Source organism: Rana temporaria, chromosome 8, assembly GCF_905171775.1.
Source record: "Rana temporaria chromosome 8, aRanTem1.1, whole genome shotgun sequence".
Lineage (NCBI taxonomy): Eukaryota > Metazoa > Chordata > Amphibia > Anura > Ranidae > Rana > Rana temporaria.
Window position 1 is genome coordinate 54,432,747 of NC_053496.1, and position 12,250 is coordinate 54,444,996.

The following is a 12,250-nucleotide window of genomic DNA, read 5'->3' on the forward strand; positions in this document are numbered from 1 at the left end:
TCCACTATGGGGACCATATGTAGAACCTGTGGGGAAAAAAGCATAATAAATAAATAATGCAGCCACCACATCTAAGGCCCCGTACACACGATAGAATCCATCCGCAGATAAATCCCAGCAAATGGGTTTCTGCGGATAGATCCTATGGTGTGTACACGCCAGCGGATCTGTTTCCGCGGAGAAATCTCCTCTGGGATGGATTCCAGCAGATCGGATATTTGCTGTGCTGCACAACATATCCATCTGCTGGAATCCATTCCAACGGATGGATCCGCTCGTCTGTACAGACTTACCGGATCCATTCGTCCAAAGGGATTCCCCGCACGCGTCGTAATGATTTGACGCATGCGTGGAATTCCTTATATGACAGCGTCGCGCCCGTCGCCGCGTCATAATCGCGGCGACGGCGCGACACGTCATCGGCAGAGGATTTCCGCGCGGATTTCAATGCGATGGTGTGTACACTCCATCCCATCGAAATCAGCGGAAATCTTTGAGAGGATTTATCCGTGGAAACGGTCCGCTGGACCGTATCTGCGGATAAATCCTCTCGTGTGTATGGGGCCTAAGGGATGGTAACCTGCAATATATTCTAATATTTTTGCTTTGGGTTTAATATTATTTAAAATTTGACATTCATTTTGTCAGACATAAAATATGGAGGGAGAAGTTTAACCAATTGGGTTTAAAAGGTACTATATGAAGACAAAGAATGACTCAACCCAATGGTGCCATCTAGGTTTTCCCCAATACTAGTATCAGTATCGGGACCGATACCGAGCATTTGCGCGAGTACTTGTACTCGCGCAAATGCTCCTGATGCCTTTGCCGATACCTGGAATGGGAGAGAGGAAGTCCGCGCTCTGAGTCAGCGAGCAGAGGGCGGAGAGCAGGGCGGATTCCGGGGTGGAGAGCAGAACGGTGCGGTGAGCGAGTCCTCGGGCGGGTAAGCTTGCAGGGGGCAGCCGCATCATCTATCGGCGACCGGAGCCGTCACATTCGGTAACAGAAGTGACGCTCCGTGTTGCCGTTACACAGTCAGTGCTTTGAAAATCCAGACGCCCATCTTTTTACACCCTGCACTCGGCCACAGTATTCTAGCAGTGGACATCTTGTTACACCCAGCCCATGTGGTTCGGGCTGGGTGTAACAAGATGTCCGTTGCTACTTTATTGAGGCTGAGTGCAGGGTGTACCAAGATGGGCGTTGCAGAGGCAGCATATAAAAATATATACTCTTGTGCCCATAAGTGCCATCCAGCCAGTGCCCATCCAGCCAGTACCACTGCCAGCCATCAGTGCTTGCCACCTATGAATGCTCATCACTCAGTGCCAGCCAGTGCCACCCATCAGTGCCCAGCCATCAGTGTGCCACCTATCAATGCTCATCACTCAGTGCCAGCCAGTGCCACCTATCAGTGCCCAGCCATCAGTGTGTGCCACCTATCAGTGCTCATCACTCAGTGCCAGTCAGTTAGTGCCACCTATCAGTGCCAGCCATTAGTGCGTGCCACCGATCAGTGCCCAGCCATCAGTGTGCCACCTATCAGTGCTCATCACTCAGTGCCATCCAGTGCCACCTATCAGTGCCCAGCCATCAGTGTGTGCCACCTATCAGTAATGCTTAATCAGTGCCAAAAAAAGTATCGGTAATCGGTATCGGCGAGTACTTGAAAAAATGTGGTATCGGGACAATTCTAAAGTAAATTTAAGCAAAAACAAATTCTGGATGCAAGCACAGTTCTCTGGTCTAGTAATTAAATTCTCCTTCCTTTCCAAGCCAAGCGAAACATTTTATAATGGTATCTATATAGTTTATATACATTTTTTTTGTCTTTTGTAACTGTTTTGAGAGGAACAGTATGCTCCACAGCTGTTCTGCTCACTGTCCATAATTTCTGATTCATCTGCACTGCCTGCTTTCTGGCCCTTGGCAAAAAGATTACAAGAGATTAAACCTTATCATGGCGGCTGCTTCTGTTCTCCTTCACATATCACATCTCAGTGGCCAGATGGTATTGATGGTATTGAGGTATATCAGTTTTCTATTACTCATACTGTTGTAAATTACAGTGTTTTGTCTTTCCTTGCCTACATGTATGTACATGTTTCGAACGTGTGTGTGTGTATCTCAGCACATACTGTACTTGTACAGACATGTAAGGTATTGACAGAATTAAGTTGTATTTCATTGGTTTGTGACTACGATTTTGACATGAAAGTTAACAACTTCAGCCCTGGAAGAATTGGCTGCCCAATGACCGGGCCATTTTTTGCGATTCGGCACTACGTCGCTTTAACTGACAATTGCACGGTTGTGCAATGCTGTACCCAAACAAAATTGACGTCCCTTTTTCCCATCAAATAGAGCTTTCTTTTGGTGGTAAATGATTACCTCTTTTTATTTTTTTGCGCTATAAACAAAAAAAGAGCATAATTTTTGAAAAAAACACAATGTTTTTTTTTGTTTCATTGAGGGGATTGAACTTGGATGAGGCAAGGGAAATATGGGATGCCCTTTAGAATTGTCAAAACTTGCTTGGGATTACTATATACACTCCATCTCTCCATCTCTTCAGGGACAGCTAGCACAAAGTGGTTAGGCTATCCTCTCCTTGCTCTCTCTTGTGCCTCTAGTCCAGGACCTTTTCACGTGTTCTTGAAAGGGGTCCCGACTGCACCCAGTCCCAAGGTAACCGCCCAGACTGGGGAGCTCTGACAGCCTCAGCACTCTCTTACTCCACCTCTTCCACCCGACAACTCCTCCCCAGCTGGGCTAACCCTGAGTATTTAAGGAGGCCTGCCCCCTGCCAATCCAGGTTGGGGATTGGTCGGGGCTCCTTAGAATACCCCAATTTCCAGAATCTTCCAGAAAGAAGGTGGAGGTCTCAGTGATGCTGCCTGTAAATGACCAGCTGCTATTCTGAGCCACTGCCAGCCTCAAAACAAACAGGCCTGGCGACCAGTCAGGCCTGCCTAAATTTAAGTAATGCTATTCAAAAATCCTTATTCCGCGTACACACGATCATTTTTTTCGGCATTTAGAAAAAACAAAGTTTTTACAACTTCATCATTAAAACAATGTTGCCCACACACCATCAGTTTAAATCAGGCGTCTCAAACTGGTGGCCCTCCAGATGTTGTGAAACTACAAGTCCCATCATGCCTCTGCCTGTGGGAGTCATGGTTGTAACTGTCAGCCTTGCAATGCCTCATGGGACTTGTAGTTTCGCAACAGCTGGAGGGCCGCCAGTTTGAGACCCCTGGTTTAAATAAATGCTCTAGCAAAGCGCGGTGACGTACAACACGTACGACGACACTATAAAGGGGAAGTTCCATGCGGATGACGTCACCCTTGGGGCTGATTCCGCGTTGGTAAAAGACGATTCACGCTTTTCTGTTTGTTACAGCGTGATGAATGTGCTTACTCCATTATGAACGGTAGTTTTACCAGAACGATCGCTCCTGTCCCATAACTTGCTTCTGAGCATGCGCGGGTTTTTAACGTCGTTTTAGCCCACACACGATCATTTTTTACAACCCGAAAAATGACATTGTTTAAAACGTCGTTAAAAAATGCAGCATGTTCGAAAAAAAATTGTCGTTTTTCAGAACCCGAAAAATTATGTGAAGCCCACACACGATCATTTTAAATGACATTTTTTTAAAACAACATTTTTTTAATGCCGAAAAATGATCGTGTGTACGCGACATTACTCTAGCACCTACCTAACTTGAGTGTACTACATATGCATTACGATAACAAGCCTTCTGTGTGCAGCAGCCCCCTAATATTTACCTGAGCCCCATATAAATTCAGCGAAATACAGTGGAACCTCGGATTGCGAGTAACGCAGTTTATGAGCATTTTGCAAAAACAAACAATTCTTAATTCTGACCCGCTTTCTGAGCATTGCCTTGCAAGACGAGCAAGATTTAGGCATGTGTGCAGAACGGCATTTGGCCAGCAGTGCGAGGGCACTGGTGACGCTCAGAGACACTTGGAGACACTCGGAGAAGCTCGGAAACACTCCATTCAAATCACCCAGCACTACCCTTGTACAATCTAAGCGCTATCACTGACTTTAAATAGCATATGTGGGAGGCCCGGTCACTCTAAGCTATGCATATCTCCCAACTTTCTAAATTCAGAGAGAGGGACACTTTTTAGCACAAAGTATGTAGGCAAAGGACACACCCCTAGTTATGCAGACCGTGATCAATCAATTGGCCAAGAACGATTGGTTACACATCTTAAAATGGCAAAGAATGATTGGTTAAACATTTTAAAATTGCAGATCCAATCATTTAAAGTTTGAATGAAAAGTTTAATGCAGCAAAACACTTTAATTAAATATTACATCTAAGGCCCCGTACACACGACCGAACATGTCTGCTGAAACTAGTCCGCAGACCAGTTTCAGCGGACATGTTCGGTCGTCTGTACGTCCGACCGGACAATTTTCCGGCGGATCGGACAGATTTCCAGCGGACAAATGTTTCTTAGCATGCTAAGAAACATGTGCGCTGGAAGCCTGTACGTCGGACATGTTCGGTCGTCTGTACAGACTCACCAGACATGTCCGCTCGACCGAAAGCCCTCGCATGCGTCGAAGTGATTCGACGCATGCGTGGAAGCATTGACCTTCCAGGGCCGCGCACGTCGCCACGTCATCGTCGCGGCGACGACGTGGCCACGTCACCGCATATCGTGTCCGCGCCGATTTCTGTCTGATGGTGTGTACAACCATCAGACAGAAATCTCCGAGCGGACATGTCCGCTAAAAAGCGGTCCGGCGGACCGTTTTCAGCAGACAGTCCGTCCGTGTGTACGAGGCCTAACATAGAGGTCTGTACATCAAGCCAAATAGAAGTAAAACAAATTAAAATAACAGAATAGAGAAGTTCTATAATTGAACAATCCCTCAAAATGAGGTTATGTTTGGAGCTATGGGCCTTTGTGATATATGCAGAAATGTATAAATTCATGCCAGTCTCTGTCCTACGGGTCCAGGAGCAGCTAATCACTGAACTTGTACTCTAGCCTGATAGCTGTTACAAACCCAGCTAGGTATATGCAGGAGTTTTAGCTGGTTAAAACTGATTTAAAGCTGTGAAATAAAACCTGGAAGTAGCAATATAGAAGCGGGTAGACGATCTCTTATTTTGATAGTCCTCTGGAAAAAAAATGTAGCTGCCTGAAGCAGTGTGAAGTGTCCCATTTGTCTGGAGACTTCTTATTATACATATAAAAAGAAGTAAAAGCAGCACATTAAAGTTGAGCTCATTTTAGAATCACAAGGTGCAATGTGTTTATCATATATAACTGCCCGTTCAACACACCGGATACATTGAAATGGCATTGATTTGGCAATGCTGTTTAAGTGTGGCTATATTTTTTAGAAATTTGTTTCCAAAGCAATGTGCCCTCTGGACTTGAAGGAGTGAAGGATTCACGACAAAGAGCCAGCTTAGCATTACCCAAATGTCAAATGACACAATGCAGCCATATAAGAGGTTACCTTAAGCTTCACTTGCCAGGCTGTGATTTGCAGGCGGTTCTTGAACTTAACCACCTACTATTGTACATACTATATATAGTAGTGCCGCCTACTAACACGTTAATCTTATAAACAGTGGCCATCTGTTTTTACAGGTACAAAAGGTGTGTTTATTAGGTGTCAATGGGTCATATGAGAGAGAGAAAAAAAATAGCATTCTTATAATAAATATTTAATATCTATTACATAGGCGTGCACACAGGTTGTGCCAGGTATGCCTGGGCACACCCTAATCACCCCATGTGCCACATATTCCACCTATTAAAAAAAAAATGAAACAAATAAAATTGTAAAAAAAGAATACAAAATAAAATAATAAAAACTACTGACACCGTCCACTACCCTACTGACACCGATTTCTACCCTACTGACAACACCGTCCACTGCTCTAATGACACCATCAGTAAATATACACATACACACAAACATATGTTTGAGCTTTGGGGTGCACACCCTAATGCGCACACCTATGATCTATTACTTATAACCAAGACTTTTTAAACTTTGGATAGAGTAGGTAATGGTTAGAAACCCTGTAGTTTTTTTGTTTTATAATTCCTGCCTGTGCTTTATTGAAGAGGTTTCCCTCACTTCCAGTTCCAAAGACACAACAAGGAGTGAGAAGAAACCAAAGTGAGGGGAAATCCCGTGTACACACGATTGGAAATTCCGTCAACAAAACTGTGGATTTTTTTTCCGACGGAATGTTGGCTGAAATTTGTGTGCATACACACGGTCACACAAATGTTGTCGGAAATTGATAGACATAACTTTACACCTGAACCCCAGAAATGTGACAAAATAACTCTTGTAGTCAGGGAACCTGCATTGCAAGGGTTAAAAGCTTGTTTGTCTAGGGGGTAGATGCACAGACATTAACTTACCTGACTTCTCACTTGGCTGGCTCTGGCACTCTCCTCCTCTCACTGAAGCTCTGGTCTGTGTAATAACCATGAATTTCATATTTTGGGGTCAAGCACGTGACTGGCAGTCAAATTGCACTTAAAAGAAGCCTACAGGGGACTGTTTGCATGGAGCCTACCAAAGCCAGCGATAAAGTAAGTATTTCTACTTAAGTAAAGTAGGCATTTCCCTTTATATGTGCACCCCTGGACTAAACAAACATTTAAACCTTGGTCAATTCAAATAAATTAATTGAAAATTGATGCCTCCAAAAAGATTAAAGTGAGCCAAAGCTGCTTGTGTACATTCGCCCCAATTATCCCCTCATAATAGGAAATCCCTGAACAACGACCTACATGGTAGCATCTTTTGAAGTTGCAAATGCAACAAAGACTAAAAACAACTTTTAGGCCTCAAGCACACTGGACATTAGAAGATCGTTATAAAAATGGCAGCAGTTTTTTACCGTTTTTGCAATAGCGTTTATTATCAGTTCTTAAGTGGCTTTCCGCGTTAGCGTTTTTTTGTTGAAAAACATATTATTATTATTTTTTTCAATGGATCAAAAACGTCCAAAAATACTGGTGAGACATGTTTTTTTTTGTTTGCGTTTATCAATGTTTCTCAGAGTTTATCAGCGTTAGAGCATTTTTACAGCTGAAAAATGTCTCTCATGCCGCGTACACACGATCATTTTTCAGGTTGTGAAAAACAAAGTTTTTCAGGCTCTAGAAAAAATGATTTTTTTTTCAACTTGAAAACGGTCTTGCCTACACACGACCGTGAACAAAAAAAATGCTCTAGCAAAGCGCGGCACTATAAAAGGGAAGTTCTATTCGGATGACGCCACCCTTTGCGCTGCTTTAGCTGATTTTGTGTTAGTAAAAGATGATTTGCGCTTTTCTGTCTGTTACAGTGTGATGAATGTGCTTACTCAATTATGAACGGTAGTTTTACCAGAACAAGCACTCCCATCTCATAACTTGCTTCTGAGCATGCGCAGATTTTTCATGTCGTTAAAGCCTACACACAATCATTGTTTATAACCCGAAAAACGTCAACGTTAAAAACGTTGTGAAAAGATAGAGCATGTTCGAAAAAAAATTTGCCCGTTTTTCAGAACCCGAAAATTTGCCCGTTTTTCAGAACCCGAAAAATGCTCTGAAGCCCACACACGAAGCCCACAAAACAGTCGTGGGCCAGATTCTCAAAAGAGATACGCCGTCGCATCTCTGAGTCTGCCCGTCGTATCTATGTGCCTGATTCATAGAATCAGTTACGCATAGAAATGCCTAAGATCCGACAGGCGTAAGGCTCTTACGCTGTCGGATCTTAAATTCCATTTTTTTTTCGCCGCTAGGTGTCGTCGACGTCGTTTTCCCGATCGAGTATGCAAATTAGCAAAATACGCGAATTCCCGAACGTACGCCCGACCGACGCAGTGAAGTTATGACGTTTACGTAAGATTTGCGAAGCGTAAAGTTGCCCCTGGGTATATGAGGCGCAGTCAATGTTAAGTATGGCCGTCGTTCCCGCGCCAAAATTTGAAAATTTACGTTGTTTGCGTAAGTCGTCCGTGAATGGCGCTGGACGCCATTTATGTTAACGTCGAAACCGATGACGTCCTTGCAACGTCATTTAGCGCAATGCACATCGGTAAATTTTAGGGACGTCGCATGTGCAGTACGTTGGGCGCGGGAACGCGCCTAATTTAAATTATCCACGCCCCCTTGCCGGATCATTTGAATTAGGCGGGCTTGCGCCGGAGGATTTACGTTATGCCGCCGCAACTTTACAGGCAAGTGCTTTGTGAATCAAGCACTTGCCTGTAGAACTTGCGGCAGCGTAACGTAAATGTGATACGTTACCCTGCCGCAGATTAACGCGATTATACGTGAATCTGGCCCCGTGTGTGCGCAGCATCAGAACCTACCATTTTTTTTTTTACTGCTAAAAATGCCACTGTCCAAAACTGCTGATAACAGCCTATGTGTGCATGGACACATAGGATAACATGATAGAGAGTTTAATGACTGTAGAAAAAGTGTGCATGAGGCTTTAAAATCATATTAACATGGTAAAAGTTTTATGAGATTTTAGTGATTGGGTTTAGGTATTCTTTAGAGAGTTGGCTGCAAAGCTACTAACATTTTACTTTGAACAGTATATAACAGAGAGCATACTTATATAATGCATGATGCGTGATTATAGAAGATATTTATTTTCCCCATTTTCTTTTTTAGATTGCTTTTGATATCTTGGCAGAAAATTATGAATTTTTGGAAAATAAAGGACCTCGCAAGGCCTATCAGAGAGCCTCAGCTGTGCTTAAATCACTTTCATTTCCTATAGTAACAATGAAGGATGTGGAAGGCTTGCCTCACCTGGGACAGCAGATGAAATACATCATTGAAGTAAGGACACCATGTTTATTTGGGAAAGAAGGTTTTGTCATGAAAAAATTATTACCATCTATCTTGTTCCGTAATATTTTGCAATATAACTACTATATACTAAGGGCTTCATTTTAGAAAACAATGCAGACTGTAATGGTCTGCAGAATCAACCAATCACAAGACAGCTATAATTTGTCTACACTCGCTTAATAATTGTGAATGGTTGCCGCACTTGGCAGCAGTGTCAACTTTTTAAAGCAAAACAACTTTGTTGTAGTAAAGCTCTTGCTTTTTAAAAGGATCATTACATTTAAATTAAAGTGGTTCTAAAAGATTTTTTTCTTTAACCACTTGCCGACCGCCTAACGACTATATATGTCACAAGCTCCGTGACCGTGCCCACGGGACCCGTGGACTTGATGTCCGCCGATGTCCCGCGATCGTGTCACGGAGCTGCAGAACGGGAGATGCCTATGTAAACAAGGCATTTCTCTGTTCTGCCTAGTGACAGGACAGTGATCTACAGCTCCCTGTCATCGGGAGCAGTGATCATTGTCCGTATCACTGGTAGCCCAGCCCCCCCACAGTTAGAATCACTCCCTAGGACACACTTAACCCCTTCCTCGCCCCCTAGTGGTTAACCCCTTCCCTGCCAGTGTCATTTACACAGTAATCAGTGCATTTTTATAGAACTGATCGCTGTATAAATGACAATGGTCCCAAAATAGCGTCAAAAGTGTCCGATGTGTCCGCCATAATGCCACAGTCACGATAGAAATTACAGATCAACGCCATTATTAGTAAATCAATAATAATAATAATGAAAATGCCATAAAACTATCCCCTATTTTGTAAATGCTATAACTTTTGCGCAAACCAATCAATATACGCTTACCGCTCTTATAGTAAAGAACCCTCTACGTAGTTTAAGGTTAAACCTCTTTTCTTCTAATTTTAATGAGTGGCCACATGTCTTGTTAAACTCCATTCCGCAAAAAGTTTTATCCCTATTGTGTGGTCACCAGTATGGGATTTGTAAATTGAAATCATATCCGCTCTCAAGAGTCTCTTCTCCAGAGAGAATAAGCTCAGTGCTCGCAACCTTTCCTCATACTAATATCCTCCAGATCCTTTATTAGCTTTGTTGCCCTTCTTTGTACTCACTCCATTTCCAGTAAATCCTTCCTGAGGACTGGTGCCCAGAACTGGACAGCATACTCCAGGTGCGGCCGGACCAGAGTCTTGTAGAGCGGGAGAATTATTGTTTTATCTCCGGAGTTAATCCCCTTTTTTAATGCATGCCAACATTCTGTTTGCTTTGTTAGCAGCAGCTTGGCATTGCATGCCATTGCTGAGCCTATCATCTACTAGGACCCCCAGGTCTTTTTCCATTCTATATTCCACCAGAGATTCTCCTACCAGTGTATCGATTGCATTTGTATTTTTGCCACCCAAATGCATTATTTTACGTTTGCTGTGTAGTTAATTAATTTGTTCAGATCTTTTTGCAAGGTTTCCACATCCTGTGGAGAAGTTATTTCCCTGCTTAGCTTAGTATCGTCCGCAAATACAGAGATTGCATTGCTTACCCCATCCTTCAGGTCGTTTACGAGCAAATTAAACGGGATTGGTCCCAGCACAGAACCCTGGGGGACCCCACTACCCACCCCTGACCATTCCGAATATTCCCCATTTATCACCACCCTCTGAACTCGCCTTTGTAGCCAGTTTTAAATCCATGTACTCACCCTATGGTCCATGCCAAGGGACCTTATTTTGTACAGTATTAATGAACCTATTTAACTTACAATGATTTTATTTCTAGGAGATTCTTGAAGATGGAAAATGCTCCATAGTCGAGGAAGTGATAAGTGCAGAGAGATATAAATCATTTAAGGTAATCAAAGGCAATTTCGTTTGTATGTTGTGAGTAGGGAGAACATTTATGATCTCTTTGTCTTCCCCAAAATGTTATTAAAAAAGTTCACTATTTGGACTGCTTAGGGGAAATTTACTTGAAAAACATTTACTAACAAAGCCAACAGGGTTACCATGCCAGGCAGCATTGACATTGTACTCAATGGCTTTAATGATAAACAAAAAAAAGTGAAAAATAATAATACTATTGAAAAGAAAAAGTAAAAAAAAATCATTTTAGAAAATATTTAAATATTTTTTCACATTTTATTGTCCATTTCTATGAAAGCTTAGGGTTCCTTTGTTTCTCAATATCTATCATCATATACTATGCTACCCCCATCAAATCATTCTTGGCAGCTTTTACCTTTTGTACCACCACCCCGTCCTTTTAGAATGTAAGATCTACGAGCAGGGCCCTTCTGTACCTTCTGTATTAAACTGTACTGTAACTGTGCTGTCCACCCTCTACATTGTATAGGGCTGCGTAAACTGTTGGCGCTATATAAATCGTGTATAATAATAATATACTCAGTTAACAAGGTGACATATTTGGCACAAGAACAAATCTAGGATAATAGATAGATAAACCTTAGGAGCTAGTTAAAGTCCATTACAAACCACCAAAAACCACCTTTGTTTAATTTACCTTCACCATCAACTCAATGCATTTCACTCATTGCTAAAAAATGAACCTTATACACATTAGAGCAATTTTTTTTTTTATAATATTTTCTTTATTAAACTTTTTTAACATTACATTACATACGTTTCAATACAAAAATACTTAAAACACATATACCCTTCACATTGAAAATAGACTAATAATATTGATAGTAGTTATACTGGAAATTCTACTCATCCTATGTAAGATATACCCAACCATATGGTCCCCATAGTCTATATCCACTAGTTAGGGGGGTGAGTGAAATAGGAAAGAGGGGGAGAGAGATAGAGAGGAGAGAGACAAAATAGATCAAAGAGATGAGAGAGAGAGAGAAAAAAAGGGGGGGGGGGAGATGAAAGAAGAGGAGGGGGTGAGAGGAACTTAATCCCCCACATTGTCCTTCTTTTGTGTTATGTGTTTAGGATCCAGAATTCTAGTAACGATACCCTCTAAAGTGCAAGTGCATAGTGACATGTGTCTATAATACGCCAATATAAATATAATAATTAACCCCCCCCCCCTAAAAAAGAGGAGAGGGGAGAAAACATAGTGCTAATTCCCTCTAAAGTGAACCTGTATTGTAACTAATATCTAGTGATAAAATATAAAAATATAATAATTCAAAAAGACTAGCTACTTTAAACCTAATAATAGGGTACATAGTAGAATCTGTTAAAAATCCAAAGTAATAAGTGCACCCACCAAGTGCCAAAAAAAAGGGGGGGGAGGGGAGAAGGGGGAATAAAGAATTTATAGTGCAAGTGCTTACTAAGACAACTAATTTCTAGTGATAAAGTATTATGGGCC

The 12,250-nt window shown here is 42.1% G+C and overlaps 1 protein-coding gene across 1 annotated transcript in view; it reads left to right on the forward strand.

Moving 5' to 3' along the window:
- The window catches only part of DNTT (DNA nucleotidylexotransferase), a 114,651-nt gene that overhangs the window by 82,930 nt on the left and 19,471 nt on the right, over positions 1 to 12,250 (forward strand). Inside the window, exons 4-5 of the mRNA XM_040322156.1 lie at positions 8,707 to 8,877; positions 10,685 to 10,756. Coding sequence (XP_040178090.1) covers positions 8,707 to 8,877; positions 10,685 to 10,756 — 243 coding nt within the window. The remainder of the gene's footprint in view (positions 1 to 8,706; positions 8,878 to 10,684; positions 10,757 to 12,250) is intronic.